This window comes from Salvelinus sp. IW2-2015, linkage group LG7 (assembly GCF_002910315.2).
Source record: "Salvelinus sp. IW2-2015 linkage group LG7, ASM291031v2, whole genome shotgun sequence".
NCBI lineage: Eukaryota > Metazoa > Chordata > Actinopteri > Salmoniformes > Salmonidae > Salvelinus > Salvelinus sp. IW2-2015.
In genome coordinates, this window is record NC_036847.1 from 1164287 (window position 1) to 1185760 (window position 21474).

The window sequence follows — 21474 nt, forward strand, 5'->3', positions numbered from 1 at the left end:
GTTTCATGAACTGAAATCAAAGATCCCAGAAATATTCCATACTCACAAAAAGCTTATTTCTCTAAAACATTGTTCACAAATTTGTTTACATCCCTGTTAGTGAGCATTTTATCCTTTGTCAAGATAATCCATCCACCTGATAAGTGTGGCATATGATTATTACACAGGTAAACCTGGGGACAATACATATATATTTTTTTACCTTTAGTTAACTAGACAAGTCAGTTAAGAACAAATATATATATATATCTTTTTTAACCTTAAACTAGACAAGTCAGTAAATAACAAATTCTTATTTACAACGATGGCCTAGGAACAGTTGGGTTAACTGCCTTGTTCAGGGGCAGAATGACAGATTTTTACCTTGTCAGCTTGGGGATTTGATCTAGCAACCTTTTGGTTACTGGCCCAACACTCTAACCACTAGGCTAAAGGCCCCTCTAAAATGTGCAGTTTTGTCACAACACAATGCCACAGATGTCTCAAGTTTTGAGGAAGTATGCAATTGGCATGCTGGCTGTAGGACTGTCCACCAGAGCTGTTGCCAGATAATTTAATGTTAATTTCTCTACCATAAGCCGCATCCAACATTGAGGAGTACTTCTGTCTGTAATAAAGCCCTATTATGGGGAAAAACTCATTCTGATTGGCTGGGCCTGGCTCCCCAGTGGGCATAGGCCCACCAATTGCTGCATCCCTGCCCAATAATGTGAAATCTATAAATTAGGGCCTAAATCATTTCCTTACATGAACTGTAACTCAGCTAAATCTTTGGAATGGTTGCATGTTGTGTTTATTTTTTTGTTCTGTGTATATTTCAGATGGCATTACATTGCTTCCCCAGGCTTCATAGCTAATTGTTGTTGAAATAAAAATGTGTGTCCAAATCGTGACACTTTGTTTTTCTTGTGTTTTCTAAATATGTACACATGGAGATGGGTGCACCAARAGGGTTTGGAATATCACTGTCACTCTCTCAACCACACAGTGCCTGGGCTTGAATATTGTAACTTTGTCAATCCCATCAATGGAGATACAATCTTAAATGACCCCATTCAAGTCCCCATTCTCTATATAGTGAGCCACTACTAGGCCTGTAGTGTGTCATTTGAGATGCAGACAATCTCTTSTTGTAAAAGATTATGCCACATGCACACCTTTAGCACCGATTAGTMAAATAAAGGTTAAAAAATACAAAAAATAAATGAGTACTAAAAGAAGTATTTATAAATATAAAAGCAACATGTAAAGTGCTGYTCCCATGTTTCATGAACTGAAATAATAATAAATAGGCTATTATAATCGAACATCCGTCTCACGTTATATGTTGAGCTATTGATTGTCACCATAAAGCAGTGGAGTATGCTATTGTCATTCATACAAGTAGCATAGTCACGCATTATCAGTTAAAACACTGCCCCACAAAGACGCTTGATAAATTAGGCTACATTTCCAAATATGTCCACAAGATGGCGTACAAATATCAAGAACAGAAGAAATGCCAAACGCAAGAATAGCCTACATTATACATGCATGTTCTTCTAATATCTTCTCAATTAAAGCTTACAAATAGTCCTGCATTAAAAAGAGACACACATGCAGTCTATCTGGAGGAAGTGCATTTGCATGAAGTGACCACCGGGGCAGTTTCTTATGAAGTGCATGGCATCCGGAGGCGGGATTTGTTTCTGCTCAGCGGGAATGTATTTGAAGCCGTACGACATTGCGGACCAAAACGGAACCATGGACAGAACGTGTTGACACTGTCGTCTTCATTGGATTCAAGGTTTGARGTTATTGCGTTTTTATTTAGTAGCGTGCTCAGATGATATCAGCCATGAAAACAGCATTTGATTGTTAGGCTATACAGCAGGGGTGTCAAACTCATCCATGGGCCTCGTGTCTGCTGGATTTTGTTTTTTCCCCCTTTCAATTAAGACCTAGACAACCAGTTKATTCACRGATCAATTACAAGGGAGGAGAGATCCAGCAAAGACTTGGCCTTCAGCGGAATGATTTTGACACGTGCTATACACGATGATAAGCAATAGGTTTTTACCTTTATTTACGCAGAGAATCTAAAATGACACCATGGTCTATTTTGCAACTGTTGCCTGTATTACATCAAACAACAATTCAAAAAGCTCAAAGAGAACATATTACATAAAGATCAGAAATACAGAGCGAAATTATCCGATTTTCAGTCACAAACAAATACACGAGCAAGCAACATAAGTACAGGAAATACACAAATGAAAAACAAAAAACACAATCATAAAAAACAACCACATTCCTTGGTAAAGAGGTCCTCAACCAACAATCTGAATTGCCCGTAAGGCACTAATGCATCCAATTTGAAACAGTCAAATAAATGTAGTCAATGTCGAGAGCATAACGTTCATAGTGCCAAACCGCGCACCGCACCACTGTACCCAGTAGCCTAGTCAAGCCAATCCCTGGAATGCTGTGCTGTTAAACTGCATTTTTCTACAGAGGAAGAGGGGAAGTTCTGCAGGCGTTATTGTCTTCCCTGTAAGTGGAAGGGAGGAGTTTTTAACGGTATCTCGGCTGGTGTGGTGGGTGTGTAGCCTATACGTGTATGTGTATATACATCAATGGTGGAAAAAGTACTCAAGTGTCATATTTGACTAAAAGTAAAGATACCTTAGTAGAAAATGACTCAAGTGAAAGTCACCCAGTAAAATACTACTTGAGTAAAAGTCTAAAAGTATTTGGTTTTAAATATACTTAAGTATCAAAAGTAAATGGAATTGCTAAAATGTACTTAAGTATAAAAAGTAAAAGTATAAACCATTTCAAATTTCTTATATTAAGCAAACCAGATGGCATAATTTTCTTAATTTTTGTTGTTGTTGTTGGATAGCCAGGGGGCACACTCCAACACTCAGACATAATTTACTAACAAAGCATTTGTGTTTAGTAAGTCCGCCAGATCAGAGGCAGTACGGATCACCTGGGATGTTCTCTTGATAAGTGTGTGATTCGCAATTTTCCATCAAATGTACAGGTCATTTTGGGTGTACGGGAGTAAGTAAATGTATGGAGTAAAAAGTACATAATTTTCTTAGGAATGTAGTAAAGTAAAGGTTGCAAAAATTAATAGTAAAGTACAGATACCCCAAAAACTACTTAAGATGTATTTTTACTTAAGTACTTTACTCCACTAAAGCACATAAAACTATGAAATTACACATATGGAATCATTGTAGTAACCTAAAATGTGTTAACACAATCCAAAATATATTTGGGATTTTAAAGCACCCTTTGCCTTGATGACAGGTTTGCACACTCTTGGCATTCTCTCAACCAACTTCATGAGGAAGTCACCTGGAATGCATTTCAATTAACGGTGTGTCTTGTTAAAAGTTCATTTGTGGAATTTCTTTCTCCTTAATGCATTTGAGCCAATCAGTTGTGTTGTGGCAAGGTTAGGGGGTATACAGAAGTTGCCTATTGGTAAAAGACCAAGTCCATATTATGGCAAGAACAGCTCAAATAAGCAAAGAGTACGACAGTCCATCATTACTTTAAGACAGAAGGTCAGTCATATGGAAATGTCAAGAACTTTGAAGGTTTCTTCAAGTGCAGTCGCAAAAACCATCAAGCACTATGATGAACTGGGTCTCATGAGGACCGCTACAGGAATGGAAGACCCAGAGTTTCTCTGCTGCAGAGGATACGTTCATTAGAGTTACTGCACTTCAGATTGCAGCCCAAACAAATGCTTCACAGAGTTCAAGTAACAGACACATCTCAACATCAACTGTTTGAGGAGACTGTGTGAATCAGGCCTTCATGGTCGAATTGCTGCAAGAAACCACTACTAAAGGACACCAATAATAAAAGGAGACTTGCTTGGGCTAAGAAACATGAGCAATGGACATATATTTGAGCTATACTACCCTTACCTTGTCACAACACAACTGATTGGCTCAAATGCAGAAAGAAATTTGACAAATCAACTTTTAACTAGGTATACCTGTTAATTGAAATGCATTCCAGGTGACTACCTCATGAAGCTGGTTGAGAGAATGCCCAAGAGTGTGCAAAGCTGTCAAAATGTGGCTACTTTGAAGAATCTCAAATATAAAATATATTTTTATTTGTTTAATAAAATGTTGGTTATTACATGATTCCATATGTGTTATTTCATAGTTTTGATGTCTTCACTATTATCCTACAATGTAGAAAATAGTAAAAATAAAGAAAAACCCTTGAGTGTCCAAACCTTTGACTGGTACTCTATGTGTTAGTGTGATACTTATCATCAGGTTATTTATATAGCAGCGAATCAACTGCTACACATCTTTTATCTTTTATAGGATCAGTCTGTGTGATAACGCTCATTCAGGAGCTTTGCCAAGGGCCTCTAGGTGGAAAAGACTTACTCTCTTTCGTTTTCATTTGCACTGAGAATAGCGACATCATTTTGATGCATCTAGAGTGGTGTGGGAAGTAAGGCCATTGACAGCTCCAGGTAAATGTCTGTCTGTTAACCCCGATTTGTATTTGCCTCTTTAACGTGCAGTTTTACCGGTCTGCGGAGTGAAAGCATCACACAACACCCACCAACAACCTGGATAGTTATCCYCTAGCAGATCAACTGAGGTTCGAGGAAGAGATGCAAGAGACAACAAGGAAGTAAAACATGAGGAAAGCAAATAATTCAGAGTTATAAAGCTGGATTGAGAGAAGACCAGAGGATAAAGAGAGAGAGAGAAGGGGTGAGTTTTTGAGCTGCAGTGTGGAGGTTGGAGGGAGGTCATGGTGGGGCAGGGGCTGTGGGTGTTTAAGCCCCTCTTTGGGACGCGTAGGGGCCGGTTCGGAGTGGTGCCTGCTCTCTGTGTGCTGATAGTCAGTGCTGCCCTGCTAGCTCTACTCTTCATTGACTCCATTGAGTCATGGGCCACATACATGAATATGAACACAATGGTAGAGGCACAGGGGGGGATCATACCCCCCCAGAGTGTCCCCCCAACRAGACCTGAGGAGTACCTCCTTATGCCCAGCCCTCATGTCTGCCAGCATGCCAAGCCCTACCTCATCACCATGGTGACCTCCGCCCCAGCCAATCAGAGGGCCCGCCAGGCCATCCGGGACACGTGGGGTGGGGAAGTGGAGGTCAGGGGTCATAGGGTAATGACCTTGTTCATGCTCGGGGTGGCCTCTGACCCCGGGCTAGCCAAGCTGCTGATAGATGAGTCCTGGGAAAGAGGGGACCTGATCCAAGGGCGCTTTTGGGAGTCCTACTCTAACCTGACRCTGAAGACCCTATCGATGCTGAGCTGGGTCCGACGCTTCTGCCCCCAGGCCCACTTCCTGGCCAAGGTGGACGATGACGTCCTGTTCAACCCTGGGGCCCTTCTGCGCTACCTGAACAGCACCTACGAGCARGGGGACCTGTACCTGGGCCGGCTCCACCTCCACGTGGCTCCAGACCGAGAACCAGGCAGTAAGCACTACCTCCCTAGAGTGGCGTACCCTGCCTCTGTCTTCCCCGACTACTGCAGCGGCACTGCCTACATCCTCTCCCGCTCCGCCTTGCTCAAGATCTCCTTGACGGCCGCTGCCTCGCCTCCGTCCACTCCTCTGCCCCCCGAGGACATGTTTGTGGGTCTGTGTGCCCGTGAGGCTGGAGTGCTGCCCTCCCACTGCCCACTGTTCTCTGGTGGGCCTGTGGTGCCCTACGGGCGCTGCTGCTACCAGGCCATGGTGTCCATCCATCACATCTCCCCCAGCGAGATGCTCCGGTTCTGGGCTGATGTCCACTCCCCTCCCCCCTGCTCCTGGTTGGGTATGCGTGCCTCCCTGGGGGTCTGTAAAGTCCGGGCCATGCTGGGGACCTTTCTGGGGGTGGAGCAGGGGCTGTGAGAGTGTTATTGCCATTGTGGATAGAAAATACTATTGTGTTATGGGGGGCTGTGCCTCTGTCAGTATTTCAAAACTGTGACTAGCACAAGCGGCAAGCACTTTATTTCATTAGCTACGATGAGGAATCACTGTGCAGTGTGAAAATGTACTTTTTAAATTTTTTATAGACTTTTAGGAATACTTTAWATGTATTTTACGTTGATGATTATTACGCTAGCATTTTGTAAAAACTGAAGCTATATGAATCGGTTGAAGGGAATTGGTGTGAATATATTTTTAAGACTGTTAAAACACACCCACTACACAGACATATACTGTAGATATGAAAATATTACTGACCAGGAAACACGTAACATACAGGAGATGCTAATGTCAGTGTTTCANAAACACACCCACTACACAGACATATACTGTAGATATGAAAATATTACTGACCAGGAAACACGTAACATACAGGAGATGCTAATGTCAGTGTTTCACCTATATTAATTTAGCAGTATTTGATGTTTTATTTCCATTGTACTATCCAGTACAACAATTAAACATTTAAACATTGAATGTAAATGCTTAAATGACAAATAATTTCTCACGTTTGCCATTTCATTTGCTTGTTGTGACAGCATGAATTGTGACAAAATACATTAATCCTCAATTGGCAATTGACAATGCTTTTCCATACTCCCTCCAGCATGTGGCATTTTTGATTTTTTTCCGCCTAACAAGCAAGGAGTTTTTGTATGGAGGTCAATGAGAGGGTGTCGAATTTGGTTAACAAAAAAATGTATGGATTATTTGCTACATGAGGTTTATTTGATCGAATAGAAGTTTCGTAACGATTAAGTTGATACGAGTCTACTGATATCAGTAGGACACATTGATATCCCGGCAACTTTGAGAAAAAACACGTTAAATCGGAGTTGTCTCTAGATGCATATTCATGGCATGAGGCTAGTACCATAGCCTCTCTCTCCACTGAATACAGGCGGTTGGGGGCGGTTGTCAACATCCCTCATCGGATATTCAAAAAAGGATTATAATAATGAGCTGTATCCACCAATCCAAAGAAAGGATAGGCGGGAGCTAGACAGCCCGCCGTGCCGCTTTGTGGACAACGACTCCCATTGTTAGGGTGGAAAGACATGTATCTTGTCAGTATACGGTATCCATAATAGTTGGTATTGCTAGCATGCCCAGGCAACCTCTTCCACCTCACATTACCAAAACACCGCCAACCGTGTTTGATTGACAGGTCTAACACATTGAAAAGGCAACGGAGCAATGAGGAAACTATATAACAAAATTAAGCATTGCAATTGATTTATCGAATTTGAATGATCATTTGAATTTTGACAGTCTTAAACCACATAGAGTTTGGAAAATAATTGTCAATTGTAACTGAGAAAGCATGATTTGTGACAAAAAGAAAATGCAGTCACAACAAGCAAAAACATGAGAAATAGTTTGTCATTTAAGCATTTACATGTCGTTTTTAAATATGTCAGTGTTGTACTAGATAGTACCATGGAATTTAAATATGTGACTAGTTTCAGGAAAGTACTTCACTACTTCACAGGAGAGGCATTTCAATATAATAAATAAAAAAATCAAAATAAATTTTTGGGCAGAAATGCTTTCTGGAACATGTGAACTTTCATGTGCCTTAATCATTAATGTGTATGCCATCTGTAAATACGAATAAAAAAATTACATTACGAGCCTAGTTGATTTAGCCATGGAAAAAGACCGGAACCTTCCCGCTAGCCATTATTGGCTGAGATAATGGATGTGCTGCACATGCCGAGAGATGAGTTAGGATTGGTCTGCCATATAGCCCGCTTCTGTCTATAACATGAGCTGCTTAGTATTTGTAGGTAATCCTTTTCTAAAGCGGCATTTTTGAAATGACTAAAGTGTTTCTAAGGCTTTTGTAATGGTTTTGAAAGTTGTTTTGAAATCAGTGTAATGCCTGGTGGAAGCAGAGTGTGATAGCTAAGGAGATGGAGAAAATTCAAGCGTTTCATTGCAAATGAGGAGGGAGTCAATAAGAGAACACATAAGGCTGTTGTATAAAACACCTGTCTCCAGATTACATCTTCAAACTAAGGGCAACCATGGCATCCGTGACAGAGAGGGAGAAGCGTTCATCCATGTATACGYYTAAGAGAGTCTAMCTAGCTACATTTTCAGATATTATACGTTTCTAATTTAGTCAGAAAGTCGTTTTCATTGCAAGTTAAAGCTTACTGTTAGCTAACTAGCTAATGTTAGCTGACTGACTGGCTCGCTAGCTAACGTTACGTGTATGATCTGTGTAGTAATATACGTGTCTCATTGCGATTTGCCATCCATGCTAGCTAACATTGAGCCCAGCTAGTTGGTTGGCTTTAACAATCTGTAGATTTATGCAGGGTAGTAATGCTGAGTTGGGATTATGGTTCATTGTTTAGCTAGCTATCTAGCTACATGTTTAAACAAAATACTCCACTGGGCAAGTAACCATTTCACTGTACCGTTTACACCTTCAGTATCCTGTGCATGTGACAAATAAACTTTGATTTTATTTTATATAGTGTGTGTTTACCAGAGACGCTAATGTGAAGAACGTCAACTGCACCAAATTTGGATATAATGTTAGGCCAACAAGTCAGCGTTTTATTTTGTCACACTCGCAACCGTAAGCTATTTTCTGTAATTAGCMCGCCATTATCTTGTAAATAATTATCTAGTTGTGAGTTTATTTTCCTGTAATWATGATAACAAATTAGCTAAAGTTACGACGGTCAGCTATATGATATAGTCATTATTTGAACTGCCTAGCCAGGTAACTTAACGGTAGCTAGCTAGCTAGCTAAAAAGCTACAAACGAACCAAAACATTATTTAGAAAGTTGCTTTTAGTTGCCTGGTTTGCTAGAGTGACATATTACATTCATTTTTAAACAGATGGGTTTATTTGTGTTAAAATACACTAGTTATGACATTTTGGACCACCAGGCTGGTGATGTCATGCAGCCTCGTTTTTGTGTTAATACTTTTCATAACGACAACGACAAGTTTGATGTCAGACGACAATAGAATGTTCATGATGCCACTACGACAACTGTATACAGGCATTTCGATAGATGTAGTATAAACCAGCCTTTAGTCTTGAACTCTTTGGTTGTTTAGCACAGTGGTTCCCAACCAGAGGTACTAGGACCCCGGGGGGTACATTGCCTATCCACAGCAAGGTACTTGAGAAGACTCATGAGACRATAGGCTTACTGGTAAAATGCAAGAGGGGGTAATTCGGGGGTACTCCAGGCAGAGCAAAATACTGTTGGTGGTACAGTAACCAAAAAAGGTTGGGAACTACTGGTTCAGCACATGGTCTCACATGTGAATCCTTAAAGAGATGGGTGGGGCTAASGCTTAAGAGGGTGTGAACTATGCTGAATGGGTGTAGACAAAGAAGAGCTCTCCAGTAGGTGTACCAAAACATTCACAGGCCAAAAGTGGGGTTACAAGTTTGTCAACTTTCAAAGCAGATTTACTTTKCAAATGTTCCTCAACTGTAATGTATGATATACCATTTTCTAGCTCTGAGCCTCTACTTTTWTCRAATGTAAAAACAKATTTTGCTACWTATAACCAAATCAAGCCTGATGGTCACATATTAAACAAACTTTGCTATTTCAAACTTTACTATTTGGCAGYTATTATGCATGCTCAATCATGAAAATGATAATTCTATATATTTCTTTGAACTTTAATTAGAATTTTGTCACAACAAATGCATACCCATTTAGGAAAAGGAGTTACAAACATAWTGATTTATCATTTTTGTCCATTTGCCTTTTCAATTGACTTTCGGCAGCGAAATGCTTCCATATATTTTTATATCCCCGTTCCATTAAAGTATGTAACTGTGATGTTTAGCAAGTAGAGTGTGAATAGTGGACATGTATGGATTTCTCTGGGCTGGGAGTAATYCTTTGTCTGACCCAGAGAGGGATTCAGTCCAATAGCTGCAGAGGGCTTTTCTGCAATCAGTTGAGATCCAATACAGAGTCAAATGCAGTTTACAAAATGTTGTTGACAAAAGTACATCTCTTGGATTTTTCAGACGTGGGGACATAATTTGACACCACTCCTCTCTTTGCTACTGTGTGCAGGATACATAGAATAACTATCYAATGTATTATTGTTTACAATAACCTTTCAATACTAATGTGGTCAGAAGCGAACTGGAACATTGAACTGACATTGTATGAACAAAGGGTGGATCCGGGTTGCATGTAAGTTCTTCCTTAATATAGATGATGACYACAGGAAGGCAAAGCGAGGCACTTTTTTTTTTTTTACCTTGAACCTTCCCGCACAGTTGCCTAGCAACCAGGGGACAGGTGKATCATATCCTGAATGTCTGTCTGTCGACACAAAGCTATTTTACCCATTCAATGCTTAACCAGTTCTAGTAATTTTCACTCTCATTRGTGACAAACACTGCCCCCCTGGGTTCAAAGTCTATGCCACTTTGGTTCAACGTTATTTCATTGAAATGACATCGAAACAACGTTTATTCAACCAGTGTGTGCCTAGTGGTTGTTCATTATAAGTAGTCATGTGGAAAGCAGGTTATAACATGCAAAGTCTTGAAACCAGACCTGCATGCAATTAATCAGCCAATGTCAATGAGCATTGATAAAAACACTCTTGCATGKGATAAACCAAACTTGATTTTCTGGTTATTGCACACCCATAGAATGGGGTGCTGAGAAATGAATSAACAATTTCCACTTCCTTGACGTCCACATAACTAAATAGACTAACATGTATTGTTCTAAACAAAGGCAGTGAGGGCCGGCAGGTAGCCTTGCGGGTAGGAGTGTTGGGCCAGTTACCAAAGTATTTTGTTCCCCGAGCGCCGAAGATGTGGATGTCGATTTAAGGTATCCTTCCGCACCTCTCTGATTCAGAGGGGTTGGGTTAAATGCGGAAGACACATTTCAGTTGAATGCATTCAGTTGTACAACTGACTAGGTGCTCTGGATAAGAGCGTCTGCTAAATGACTTAAATGTAAATGTAGGTAACTCCCCTTTCCCAGTTCAAGGCTTATACATTTAGAAATGGTGAAATCTTGATAAAACTCAGATATATTTCATAGATAATTATTTAGCAATTCTATAATTCCGAGGTGTTAGAAGGATTGTAGAAGCACAATACATTGGTGGCGTTACCCTCACATACAGATTCGCAGGAAGGCAGTAAATATGTTGTAGTTGCTTTGATTATCAATGAGTCCCTGGCCTTCAGGGAGAGASAGTGCATTCGGAAAGTATTCACATCCCTTCATTTTGTTACGTTACAACCTTATTCTAAAATTAATTCAAGTTTCCCTCATCAATTTACACACAATARCCCATAATGAAAAAGCAAAAACAGGGTTAGATTTATTTTTGGGGGCAAATCTTTCCCTAAAAAAACAAATAAAATGTTATTTGTCACCTGCGCCGAATTCAACAGGTGTCGACCTTACAGTGAAATGCTTACTTATAAGCCTTAACTAACAATGCAGTAACAAAAATATGAATAAGAAATACAACTAAAAAATAATTAAAGAGCAGCAGAGTTAATGTGCGGGGGCACCAGTTAGTCAATGTAATTGAGGTAATATGTACATGTAAAAAGAGGGGGGGGGGGGCAATGAAAATAGTCTGGGTAGCCATTTGATTAGATGTTCAGGAATCTTATGGCTTGAGCTCGCACCCCTGAGGGGCCCCCGTGTTGAGGAACAACGTGGCGGATGTGTTGTTACCTACCCTTACCACCTGGGGGCGGTCCATCAGGATGTCCAGGATCCAGTTGCAGAGGGAGGTATTTAGTCCCAGGATCCTTAGCTTAGTGATGAGCTTTGAGGGTACTATGGTGTTGAACGCTGAGCTGTAGTCAATTAATAGCATTCTCACATAGGAAAGGGCAGTGTGGAGWGAAATAGAGTGCATCATCTGTGGATTTGTTGCTGCACAGCTATTTTCAGGTCTCTCCAGAGATGTTCTATCGGGTTCAAGTCCAGGCCTCTCAAGGACATGGAGACTTGTCCCGAAGCCACTCCTGCGTTGTCTTGGCTGTGTGCTTAGGGTGGTTGTCCTGAGAACAGTCTGAGGTCCTGAGCGCTCTGGAGCAGGTTTTCAACAAGGATCTCTCTGTACTTAGCTCCGTTCATCTTTCCCTCGATCCTGACTAGTCCCCCAGTCCCTGCTGCTGAAAATAAGGTATTTGTTTTTATTTTTAATACATTTGCAAAAAAACTGTTTTCACTTTGTCATCATTGGGTATTTGAAAAGCCTTCCCAGAAGAGTGGATGCTGTTATGGCAGAAATGGGGGGACAAACTCCATATTAATGCCCATGATTTTGCAATGGGACGTTTGACAAGCAGGTGTCCACATACACTACATGACCAAAAGTATAATTTGGTCTCAATGGCTGTGGAAGCATCTACATATGAAATATMATTAATAAGTCTTGCATTTGGTGAAGTGGTTTCTAAATGATTGGTAAAGATGTGCTAGTATGCACGGATGGATATGACATGCTGGCAGTAGTCAAAAGGTTTTGTGTTTATGTGCTGAAAGTAGTTGCCTGAGAACTAGCACAGATGCTGTCAAGTTGGCTTGATAAAGCTGGTGCTGGTTTGTTTTTGCTTTGGCGCAAACCGAATGAGCGCAACAGGGATAGAACATTTCATCCTACTTTTGACTTGTCTGTAGCATAACAATAATTGAAGCTATTGAAATACTATTTTAGATGGTAGAATATAGACTKATTTGCCACCGATGGAAAGAGTCCATTCAGTACGCCACAAATACTTGTTTTGTGACAATGTTTTTGTCAAAAATTACATGAGTTTTTACTAAAATATTTGACAAGAAACAAACAGTATTGACCTTTGTTGAAAATGGTCATAACAGTCCCAACAGAAAATGAAGGTCATAATACTTCATTTCAGTGACAGCATGTCCAACTGAGTAGGATAGACATAAATACACTGACAGCTTGTAAATGTCACACAGCATGAGCTCGGGGCACTGAATATGATGCACTTCCAAGTCATCTCATAGACTTTGGTATGTACAGTGCATTCAGAAAGWATGCTAAAATGGATTAAYTAAGAAATTGTCRTCAATCTACACACAATACCCCATAATGACGAAGCAAAACAGATTTAGAAATGTTTAGAAATTTAATACAGAAAACAGCTTATTTARATAAGTATTCAGACCCTTTGCTATGAGACTTGAAATTGAGCTCAGGTGCATCCTGTTTCCATTGATCATGGAATGTTGGAGTCCACCTGGGGTAAATTCAATTMATTGGACATGATTTGGAAAGGCACACACCTATCTATATAAGGTCCCACAGTTGACAGTGCATGTCAGAGCAAAATTAGGCCATGACGTCGAAGGAATTGTCCGTAGAGCTCCGAGACAGGATTGTGTCAAGGCACAGATCTCGGGAAAGGTACCAAAARARTTCTCAAGCATTGAAGGTCCCCAAGAACACAGTGGCCTCTATCTTCCTAGAGCTGACTCCCTGGCCAAACTGAGCAATCAGCGGGGAGAAGGGCCCTGGTCAGGCAGGTGACCAAGAACCCGATGGTCACACTGACAGAGCTCTAGAGTTCCTCTGTGGAGATGGGAGAACCTTCCAGAAGGACAYCCATATCTGCAGCACTCCACCAATCAGGCCTTTATGTTAGAGCGCCAGACGAAAGCCACTCCTCAGTAAAAGACASGACAGCCCGCTTTGAGTTGGCCAAAAGGCACCTAAAGGACTCTCAGGCCACGAGAAACAAGATTTTCTGGTCTGATGAAACCAAGATTGAAATCTTTGGTCTGAATGCCAAATGTCACATCTGGAGGAAGCCTGGCACCATCCCTATGGTGAAGCATGGTGGTGGCAGAATCATGCTGTGGGGATGTTTTTCAGCCGTAGGGACTGGGAGACTTGTCAGCATCAAGGGAAAGATGAACGGAGCAAAGTACAGAGGGATCCTTGATGAAAACTTTCTCCAGAGCGCTCAAGACCTCAAACTGTGGCGAAGGTTCACCTTCCAACTGGACAAGCACCCTAAGCACACAGCCAAGACAACGCAGGAGTGGCTTTGGGACTAGTCTCAATGTCCTGGAGTGGCCCAGCCAGAGCTGAACCCGATCAAACATCTCTGGAGAGACCTGAATATAGATGTGCAGCGATGTTCCCCATCAAACTTGACAGAACTTGAGAGGATCTGCAGAGACGAATGGGAGAAACTCCCCAAATACAGTTGTGCCAAGCTTGTAGCGTCATACCCAAGAAGACTTGACSCTGTAATCGCTGCCAAAGGTGCTTCAACAAAGTACTGAGTAAAGTAAATGTGATATTTCCGTTTTTTTTAATTTTTTATAAATTTGCAAGCATTTCTAAAAGCCTGTTTTTGCTTTGTCATTATGGGGTAATGTGTGTAGATTGATTAAATCATTGTTTTTCTCAGCAATTTTAGAATAAGGCTGTAACGTAACAAAATGTGGAAAAAGTCAAGGGGTCTGAATACTTTCCTGAATGCACTGTATGTTCTGTGTGTCTGCAGTGGCTGTTGGAGCCTGCTGTCTGGGCTTCGGAGAAACATGTCCAAGAACGTGTATCTGAAAGGTCAAAATTCATTCCCACAGAAGACCAAGTTGACACATCCACTGGTCCCTCTGTCCTACTTCCTGAATCTGTCCAGAGCAGACTTCTGACCAGAGCAGACTTCTGACCAGCTGCTGCCGCCTCCTCTTTTTTCTCTCTTTATCTGTCTTCATCCTGACTTCCACTGTTTGCCTGATCACTTCCGGAGGGGTGGAAAGCTGCCAACAGAGGTTAGGGATCAGGAAGAAGAGCAAGAGATACATGTTAGGTAAATATGAAATAATGAAGACATTTCATGTAATTGTATTGGGTATGAGTGGTAATCGAACTCACCCTCTGGTCCTCGTGTGCCACTTGCTTCTTGCGCTTTTCAACTTTTCCACTTGAACGCTGACCTTTGGTCTTTAAACTTGGCATGAACTTCTCCTTGGCCAGCAGGTAGAAGCCCTGAAATCAAACCACACAACAAAATTCAGTCTCACCACATCAATGCATGATTTATGCAAAATCTCTCTGATAAATTGCTCCCATCCCTTGGTGGTACTGACCAATGCTTGGACACAGGCCTATCAACTCTGGCTGGATCTTCTCCAGCAGGGCTTTCGCCTCCCACTCCTGCCTCTGCTTGGCGCTGGGGTACAGGTTGGCCTCCAGACCATCAAAGTTGGGCTCGCCAGCACTTGAAGGAGGAGGGAAGGAGAGAGAGCATGTAGTTAGCGACTGTACACCAGGGTTAGGGTGAACAGTCGCAGAATTGAATTCATTCAATTAAATGCCCTATGAATTGGAATTCAAATTGGACATGGCACAAAGGAGAATTTGAATCAGAATTTCATTCGGACCTGGTACGACCATGCTGGTGACGCCCTCTCCATGGCCTACAACGAGCACGTCTTCAAAGGGACAGAAGTCTACCACCCACACTGAGCCCTTTGCCCTGTGGGCCATGTAGGGCTTGGTCACTGGGGTGCCCCACACATCTCTGTATACCTACAGAACGCACACAGATAAGCAGACGAAACTTGAGCACAGAGGTTTCAACAGAGACAAAGACTCAGTTTTTTGTTTTAAGTGTCAGAAACAGTACAGAGTTTGGACAACAGAGCTGGGTGCCATGTTGCAGCCCCAGAGCAATCCATTCTCTCACTTTTAATGAGTATTTAGGTACCAGTTCTGTCAATTTCATTAGTATGCTTGGTTCTAGATTCAGTGGGCCATATAGGTTAATATAGTTTGAGGCTATACCATGGCTTGGTGGAATGGAACTATGGAATGGCAGGAAGCATTGTTGAGTTTATATTGAGGATCACAGGGAAATACAAAAGGCATGGCACACAAACATTTTAAGCAGTATGTATGACTACAGTGTATGACCTGGACTATGTCTCCCGTGGCGGCGGACAGCAGGCCCCTCTGACTTAGAGACAGACAGGAAGCTCCCGCAGGCAAGAAGCAGGACAGCAGGGGCCGGTAGGATCTGATGTCATATACCTTCAGCCTCTTGTCCATGCCTGAGGTCACCATGTACCTACATAGACAGGAGATTGTTACAGGAGAACCCTCTGCTGGACATTTACAGAAGTACACCAGCAAAGACAAAAATAAAATGACCCAAATGTGTGGATTTCATATTGAATACAACAGCTACATTACATAACATTATAATCACCTTGCAATGGCTAAGAGACCAAAACCACTCATAACAAAACCAGAACTATATTATGTTTTTGATTGGGACTCACGTGCCAGTCTTGTCGATGGTGACCGAGCGCACGCCTCCCTGGTGGCAGAGCATCTTGACTAGCGGCTCTCTGGTTGGGCGTCCAGAGGGTAACGGTGCCGTTGGAGTGGCCCAGGTGGATGATAGCGTTGTGTGGGTTATGGGCCATCACATCCAGCCTTGGTGCAGATGGCCGCCGCCTCTTTATCTACCGACACGTCCAGGTACTGCAGGAAACCTGTCGCACTCTGGAGGAGGGGTAGAGGGACAGGAGTTCACAGGTGAGTCTTGGTGGTGGTTCACCTGACTACGCTCGCATGTTGTGAGTAACCTTGCGTGAGACCGGAAGATTTGTGTTAGCCCCCAGAGCTTACCTATGTCTTCAGTCAGTTTCACATTCATATTCTCAACAAGCACATTACACAATAGATTCCCCTGACATATGACACAAACACATATATTACAAAGCTAGTATAAGTTAACACACCGCTGTGGCCAGCAGGAAGTGGTAGGGGAGAAACTGCATGCGGAAACCATCGTTGAGCTCAATGCCCTTGTTGTCATAGATATAAAGCCACTTCTTCTGAGCCACTGTAAACATGGCTTCACAGTGGAGCCACCTAAAGGACACAAAGAGAAGTACAGATTAGGATGATTCAATGGGAGGAGAGGAAAAAATGCCTAAAATGTTCATGTAAATGAGTGTGTAGGGTTTCCAATCAAAAACTCATCTTTTGACCAATGGGTCAATGTTAATTGTGTAGATATTCCTCTAAGAAAACCAAATGGTCCAAATCTCATATCGCCATCATAATCCATTCAAAGGTTTAGAGTTTTTACCCTTATAGGATGGCCAGAATTAGGGTGACTAAATCAATGGAGGTGGTAAAAAAGTACACACACACACACACACAGCAAAAAAAAAGAAACCTCCCTTTTTCAGGACCCTGTCTTTCAAAGAAATTGTAAAAATCCAAATAACTTCACAGAGCTTCATTGTAAAGGGTTTAAACACATTCCCATTCTTGTTTAATGAACCATAAACAATTAATGAACATGCACCTGTGGAACGGTCGTTAAGACTAGAGGTCGACCGATTATGATTTTTCAACGCCGATACCGATTATTGGAGGACCAAAAAAAGCCGATACCGATTAATCGTCCAAACTTTTTATTTATTTGTAATAATGACAATTACAACAATACTGAATGAACACTTATTTTACCTTAATATAATACTTTAATAAAATCAATTTAGCCTCAAATAAATAATGAAACATGTTCAATTTGGTTTAAATAATGCAAAAACAAAGTGTTTGAGAAGAAAGTCAAAGTGCAATATGTGCCATGTAAGAAAGCTAACGTTTAAGTTCCTTGCTCAGAACATGAGAACATATGAAAGCTGGTGATTCCTTTTAACATGAGTTTTCAATATTCCCATGTAAGAAGTTGTAGGTTGTAGTTATTATAGGAATTATAGGACTATTTGTCTCTATACCATTTGTATTTCATATACCTTTGACTATTGTATGTTCTTATAGGCACTTTAGTATGGCCAATGTAACAGTATAGCTTCCGTTCTTCTTCTCGCCCCTAGCTCCACAAAAGCCGTGGCCCTTGCAGAGCAAGGGAAACAACTACGTACTTCAAGGTCTCAGAGCGAGTGACGTCACCGATTGAAACGCTATTAGCGCGCACCCCGCTAACTAGCTAGCCATTTCACATCGGTTACACCAGCCTAATCTCGGGAGTTGATTGGCTTGAAAGTCATAAACAGCTCAATGCTTGAAGCATTGCGAAGAGCTGCTGGCAAAACGCACGAATGTGCTGTTTGAATGAATGCGTACGAGCCTGCTGCTGCCTACCATCGCTCAGTCAGACTGCTATATCAAATCATAGACTTAATTATAAACATAATAACACACAGAAAACAGCCTTTGGTCATTAATATGGTCAAATCCGGAAACTATAATTTCGAAAACAAAACGTTTATTCTTTCAGTGAAATACGGAACCGTTCCGTATTTTATCTAATGGGTGGCATCCCTWAGTCTAAATATTGCTGTTACATTGTYCAACCTTCAATGTTATGTCATAATTATGTACAATTCTGGAAAATTAATTACGGTCTTTGTTAGGAATAAATGGACTTCACACAGTTRGCAACGAGCCAGGCGGCCCAAACTGCTGCATATACCCTGACTGCTTGCACGGAACGCAAGAGAAATGACACAATTTCCCTAATTATAAGAAATTCATGTTAGCAGGCAATATCAACTAAATATGCAGGTTTAAAAATATATACTTGTGTATTAATATAAAAGAAAGGCATTGATATTTATGGTTAGGTTTGGTGCAATGACAGTGCTAAATKATCACCCGTTTGGCGAATTAGGCTGTGATTCGATGAGAAATTAACAGGCACCGCATCGATTATATGCAACGCAGGACACGCTAGATAAACAAGTAATATCATCAACCATGTGTAGTTAACTAGTGATTATATGAAGATTGATTGTTTTTTATAAGTTTAATGCTAGCTAGCAACTTACCTTGGCTTCTTGCTGCCCTCGCGTAACAGGTAGTCAGCCTGCCACGCAGGCTCCTCGTGGAGTGCAATGTAAGGCAGTTGGTTAGAGTGTTGGACTAGTAACCGGAAGGTTGCAAAAACAAATCCCCAAGCTGACAAGGTAAAAATCTGTCGTTCTGTCCCTGAACAAGGCAGTTAACCCACCGTTCCTAGGCCGTCATTYAAAATAAGAATGTGTTCTTAACTGACTTGCCTAGTTAAATAAAGGTGTAAAAAATAAATAATAATATTAATATTAATATCGGCCAAATCGGTGTCCAAAAATACCGATTTCAGATTGTTATGAAAACTTGAAATCGGCCCTAATTAATCGGCCATTCCGATTAATCGGTCGACCTCTAACACAGTGCATTCGGAAAGTATTCAGACACCTTGACTTTTTCCACATTTTGATARGTTACAGCCTGATTCTAAAATAGATTAAAMAKTTTTTGTCCTTGTCACGTTAGTATAAAGGATCGGGAGACAGGCGCAGGAATGCGAATATGTTTTTTTATTGACCCAYATTACAGTGTGCCATGTAAAGGCACGGGGACGAAGACCAAACAAACATGTATACAAAACARAGGGTTGAAACCCAAACAAAGAGTGAGGAGTACCTTGAATAAATACACGGGTCGCACAATGATACCACACTGGACAAGAACCGTAATTCATCTGCGCAATACAAGCGGCACTAAAGCCAAAACAACAAGGCACAGGTACTCACACGACCAACGGACATTGGAACAATAATCGARCAGACAATGGTGAACAAAAGGGCACGTTTATGCAAATACAATCAGGGGAAATAGGAATCAGGTGTGCGTAATGAGACAGTTCAGTGACTAGAGGCCGGTGACGTAGACCTCCGCAACTGGTGCACGGATCTTGGGACYGGTACCAACAAATTTCTGCAGCATTGAACATRCCCAAAAACACAGTGGCCTCCAAGACAACAGCCGTGGAGGGAAAGTAATAGACCCCCTTTTTATGTCTCATCTTAGCTGGTGTAAATATGAAGTCAGATGGAATATATGTGAACATGATGGTTAATAACTTTGCTGTAGATTTTTTTGTAGATACGGGTGCTGAAGTCACTGTATTGCCCATTTCTTATGCAAAACATATATGTCCTCACTACACGGGCAAGAAGATGAGAGCGACAGGAGTGGGGGGGGACAGATATGATTCAGACCAAACCATTATCAATTTCTATTGGTCCAATGAAGATTGGTGCAGGAGTGTGGATAGGCTCATTTGAACAACCTATTTTAGGCCTTGATGTTATTATGCAACTTGACTCTACACTGAACATCTCTGAAGGAAAGGTGACGTGGCAAAATAGACAACTGCAGGGATCTACAGTTCAGAACCATGCTATTTGGACTACGAAGAAAAAGGAGTGTGGAAATTTGGATATGGAACCAGTGTGCTTGACAGGTGTTGCCCCACCTTGCACAAAACAWTATCCCATTAGCYAYGAAGCTATGGACGCTACTAAAGTAGTGATTAAAGATCTATGGGACATGGGTATAGTTGAAAAGACACCATGTAATCCAGCTACCCTGATGTATCCTACAGATACCACATTACTTGAARACGACTGTTGTGAGTTGGTTTTGGATCAGCTCTCTGATGGATTTATAGAGTCATTCATTGGAAAACCCTGAGTTTATCTTATACACAGACGGTTCAAGCATTGTGGAGGGGYTTGTGAGGAAGGTAGGCTGGGCAGTTACTACAATGGACCCATGTCACTACCAGGCACGTTAGATTTGAGAAAAGCAGACGTTCATTTTATGAGTGACACAATGCTAAACTATTGCGTACAAGTCTCTAATGGGGAATAACTCCCAAGGGAGTTGACARAGTGCCAGGACAGTGGGTGATAGTAAAAAAATAAGTAACAGAGACATTAGGGTCAAAATMGGAAGGTCCTTATCAAGTTTTGCTCATGACAATGTCAGCAGTAAAAGTCCAGGGGAAATCACAATGTCACTCATTGCAAGGTTGTCCATTTTGATGACAAAGCGGAGCCTGGAGAATAAAGAACTGATTTATTAGCAACCGGGTCCAATCTCGGGTTAAGAAGCATAGTATTGTCACGACTTCTAACGAAGTCGGTCCCTCTCCTTGTTCGGGCGGCGTTCGGGGGTCGACGTCACCGGACTTCTAGACATCGCCGATCCACTTTTCCTTTTCCATTTGTCAATGTCTTACACACCAGGTTTCAATCCCCCAATTACTTGTTCATTATTTAACCCTCTGTTCCCCCATGTTTGTTTGTGAGTAATTGTTTGTCTTGTATACGGTCCGTTATTGTGGGCTCGGTATATTGTGTTGTATTTGTGAATACTTGAGTAAATACGTTGATTACTCGTATCTGCTGTCCTGTGCCTGACTCTCTACACCAGCTACACACAGGCCGATTACAAGTATGATCAGAACCTGATAAGCTTCTATGTTGTACACAGCAGTCGTCATATTAGGGATATCWAGGTTAAATGTCCAACTTTTTCCTGAAAATTGGGACATGCCATGCTATGTGTGAAATATCCATTTCTCTTGAAACCAGGACATGTTACTTTCACTTTTTTGTTTCCTTCATTACAGGTTATGAGAATCTAGGCTGCAGCAATA

The 21474-nt window shown here is 41.5% G+C and overlaps 1 protein-coding gene and 1 pseudogene across 1 annotated transcript; one reads left to right on the top strand and one right to left on the bottom strand.

The window, feature by feature from the left end:
- Nucleotides 1-1500: 1500 nt before the first annotated feature.
- Nucleotides 1501-6271, top strand: LOC111966177 (beta-1,3-galactosyltransferase 5). The gene is made up of 2 exons (XM_023990610.2): nt 1501-1786; nt 4550-6271. The coding sequence occupies exon 2, from the start codon at nt 4786-4788 to the stop codon at nt 5890-5892; it is 1107 nt and encodes a 368-aa protein (XP_023846378.1). The 5' UTR covers nt 1501-1786; nt 4550-4785; the 3' UTR covers nt 5893-6271.
- An 8230-nt stretch (nt 6272-14501) lies between these two features.
- LOC111966878 (WD repeat-containing protein 46-like) overlaps nt 14502-21474 on the bottom strand; it is a 13640-nt pseudogene continuing 6667 nt past the window's right edge.